The following is a 2,871-nucleotide window of genomic DNA, read 5'->3' as shown; positions in this document are numbered from 1 at the left end:
TTCACTACAATTCAGAGAGATTTAGTCCACTAACAGAAAGCCAGTCCATAATTGACTTGTATGGAAATGACAGTTAAAGTAATTACACAGCATCATCTTTGACCTTTCTTGACTTGATTCACAGGCTCTTAAAAACGTGGGTGAGATTCTGAAAGCTGCAGGCTGTGACTACACTAATGGTGAGCAACTGGGTCTTTCTTCCCTGTTCATTGGTGGATTTTGTTGTCTGTGTTGTTTGCAGCACTCAGGATCCAACTTGGGGCCTCATGCATGCCAGGCAAGTGTTCCACCATTGAGCCACATCCCCAACACTGTTAATATGTGTTTGGTATGTCCTTGGTCTTTGTGGAGGACATATAATAGCCAATAATCTGGGTATCCATGTCTTTTTTGTGGGGTTATTTGTTTTTATTATGTATACAGTATTTTGCCTGCACATATTCCTGCACACCAGAAGAGGGCACCAAATCTCATTATAGATGGTTATGAGTCACCATGTGGTTGCTGGGAATTGAATTCAGAACCTCTAGAAGAGCAGCCAGATGCTCTTAACCCCTAAGCCATCCCCAGTCCTAAAGGTTGTGTTTTTAATGGTCTAAAAAACATCATTTCCTTTCTTTAGTCTTGGTTTCATCAAGATACTCATAAAAGTCATACACTGAGATTTTGTTTTTTGTTTTGCTTTGTTTGTCTTGGGGGTTGTTAGTTTGGTTTGGTTTGGTTTGGTTTTTGGTTTTTTTGAGACAGGGTTTCTCTAAGTAGATTTGGATGTCCTGGAACTCACTCTATAGACCAGGCTGGCCTCTAACTCACTGAGATCTACCTGCCTCTGCCTCCTGAGTGCTGAAATTAAAGGCATACACCACCACCCAGTTATACACTATTTTTCTAAGTGTTGTTTTGAGTTTGATGAAATGGCTAAAGCTAATGAAGAAAAAAATTATATATATAACTGTCTTCTAGTGGTAAAAACAACTGTTTTACTGGCTGACATGAATGACTTTGGCACTGTCAATGAGATCTACAAAACATGTAAGTGATTTGGCTTTATTCGCACTTACTTTTAAAGGGAAATCTGCTGATGTAAATGTATCATTGTCAAGTAAACGTGACAGAGATGTTAAGATGATATTTATTACATGTAAGTACACTGTAGCTGTCTTCAGACAGCTACTCCAGAAGAGGGCATCAGATCTTGTTACGGATGGTTATGAGCCACCATGTGGTTGCTGGGATTTGAACTCAGGGCCTTCAGAAGAGCAGTTGGTGCTCTTAACTGCTGAGCCATTTCACCAGCCCCCTAAAATGATATTTTGTCCTGACATAATCCATTATCTGGTTGGAAACACAGTAGTAGTATGCTCTCATGAAAAAGATCTCTATTTCTATTGCAGTTCTTTTTTTTTAAAGATTTATTTATTTTATGTATATGAGTACACTGTAGCTGTGCAGATGCTTGTGAGCCTTCATGTGTTGTTGGGAACTGAACTTTAGGACCTTTGCTCACTCAGGACAACCCTGCTTACTCCGGCCCAAAGATTTATTTATTATTATATATAAGTATATAAATATATACATATATATATACACATACTCCAGAAGAGGGCGTCAGGTCTCATTATGGATGGTTGTGAGCCACCATGTAGTTGCTGGGATTTGAACTCAGGACTTTTGGGAGAGCTGTCAGTGCTCTTACCTGCTGAGCCATCTCACCAGCCCCTCGATCGCAGTTCTTAAAAATATAATATGTGTCTTAGTCAGGGTTTCTATTCCTGCACAAACATCATGACCAAGAAGTAAGTTGGGGAGGAAAGGGTTTATTTGGCTTACTTCCACATAGCTGTTGATCACCAGAGGAAGCCAGGACTGGAACTCAAGCAGGTCAGGAAGCAGGAGCTGATGCAGAGGCCATGGAGGGGTGTTCTTTACTGGCTTGCTTCCCCTGGCTTGCTCAGCCTGCTCTCTTATAGAGCCCAAGACCTCCAGCCCAGGGATGGCACCACCCACAAGGGGCAATTGAGAAAATGCCCCACAGCTGGATCTCATGGAGGCACTTCCCCAACTGAAGCTCCCTTCTGTGATAACTCCAGCCTGTGTCAAGTTGACACACAAAACTAGCCAATACAATTGACCTTTTGTCAATTTGACACACAAACACATCACTATTAAGCCTCAACCCTTACTTTCTTATTCATCCCCAAGATCTAAAGTCCCACAGTCTTTACATATAAAAGGTTCAATCTATTTAAAATGTCCAATATCTTTTAAAATTCAAAGTCTCTTAACTGTGGGCTCCACTGAAATACATTCTTCTTCAAGAGGGAAAAATATCAGGGCACAGTCACAATCAAAAGCAAAACCAATGTCTGGGATCCAACTCACGATCTTCTGGGCTCCTCTAAGGACTTAACTGGTCACTTCTCCAGCTCTGCCCTTTGCAGCACACAGCTTGTCTTCTGGGCTCCAGACGCCTGTACTCCACTGCTGCTGCTGTCCTTGGAGGTCATTCATGGTACTGTCATCACTAAAACACTGTCTTCTGTTGTAACTAGGCTTCACCAATAGCTTCTCATAGGCTTTCTTCATGGTGCCAAGCCTCAACTCATTTGCGTGACACCTTCATTCCTGGGCCATCAATTGCAAACTGATGCTGCCCCTTCCCCAATGGCCTTCCATGGCCTCTCACTGTATCGAGCCTCAGCTGCTCTTCATGACCCCTTCATGCTGTCAAAACCAGTACCACCTGGATGACTCTTACACATTACCAAGTCCTGCTGCAGCACAAGGTGCAACCTTGGCTATTTCTGGAACACAGTCTCTTTGCTCTCAGAAAACACTTCCCAGAAGATGTCACCTCAATGATGCTGGTCT

General features: G+C 42.4%; 1 protein-coding gene across 1 annotated transcript in view; it reads left to right on the top strand.

The window, feature by feature from the left end:
* Nucleotides 1-2,871, top strand: part of Rida (reactive intermediate imine deaminase A homolog) — a 17,727-nt gene that overhangs the window by 11,985 nt on the left and 2,871 nt on the right. Inside the window, exons 3-4 of the mRNA XM_031358908.1 lie at nt 125-179; nt 964-1,032. Coding sequence (XP_031214768.1) covers nt 125-179; nt 964-1,032 — 124 coding nt within the window. The remainder of the gene's footprint in view (nt 1-124; nt 180-963; nt 1,033-2,871) is intronic.

The sequence above is a fragment of the Mastomys coucha genome, unplaced genomic scaffold (genome assembly GCF_008632895.1).
Source record: "Mastomys coucha isolate ucsf_1 unplaced genomic scaffold, UCSF_Mcou_1 pScaffold7, whole genome shotgun sequence".
NCBI lineage: Eukaryota > Metazoa > Chordata > Mammalia > Rodentia > Muridae > Mastomys > Mastomys coucha.
This window is presented reverse-complemented; position numbering and strand designations above follow the sequence as displayed.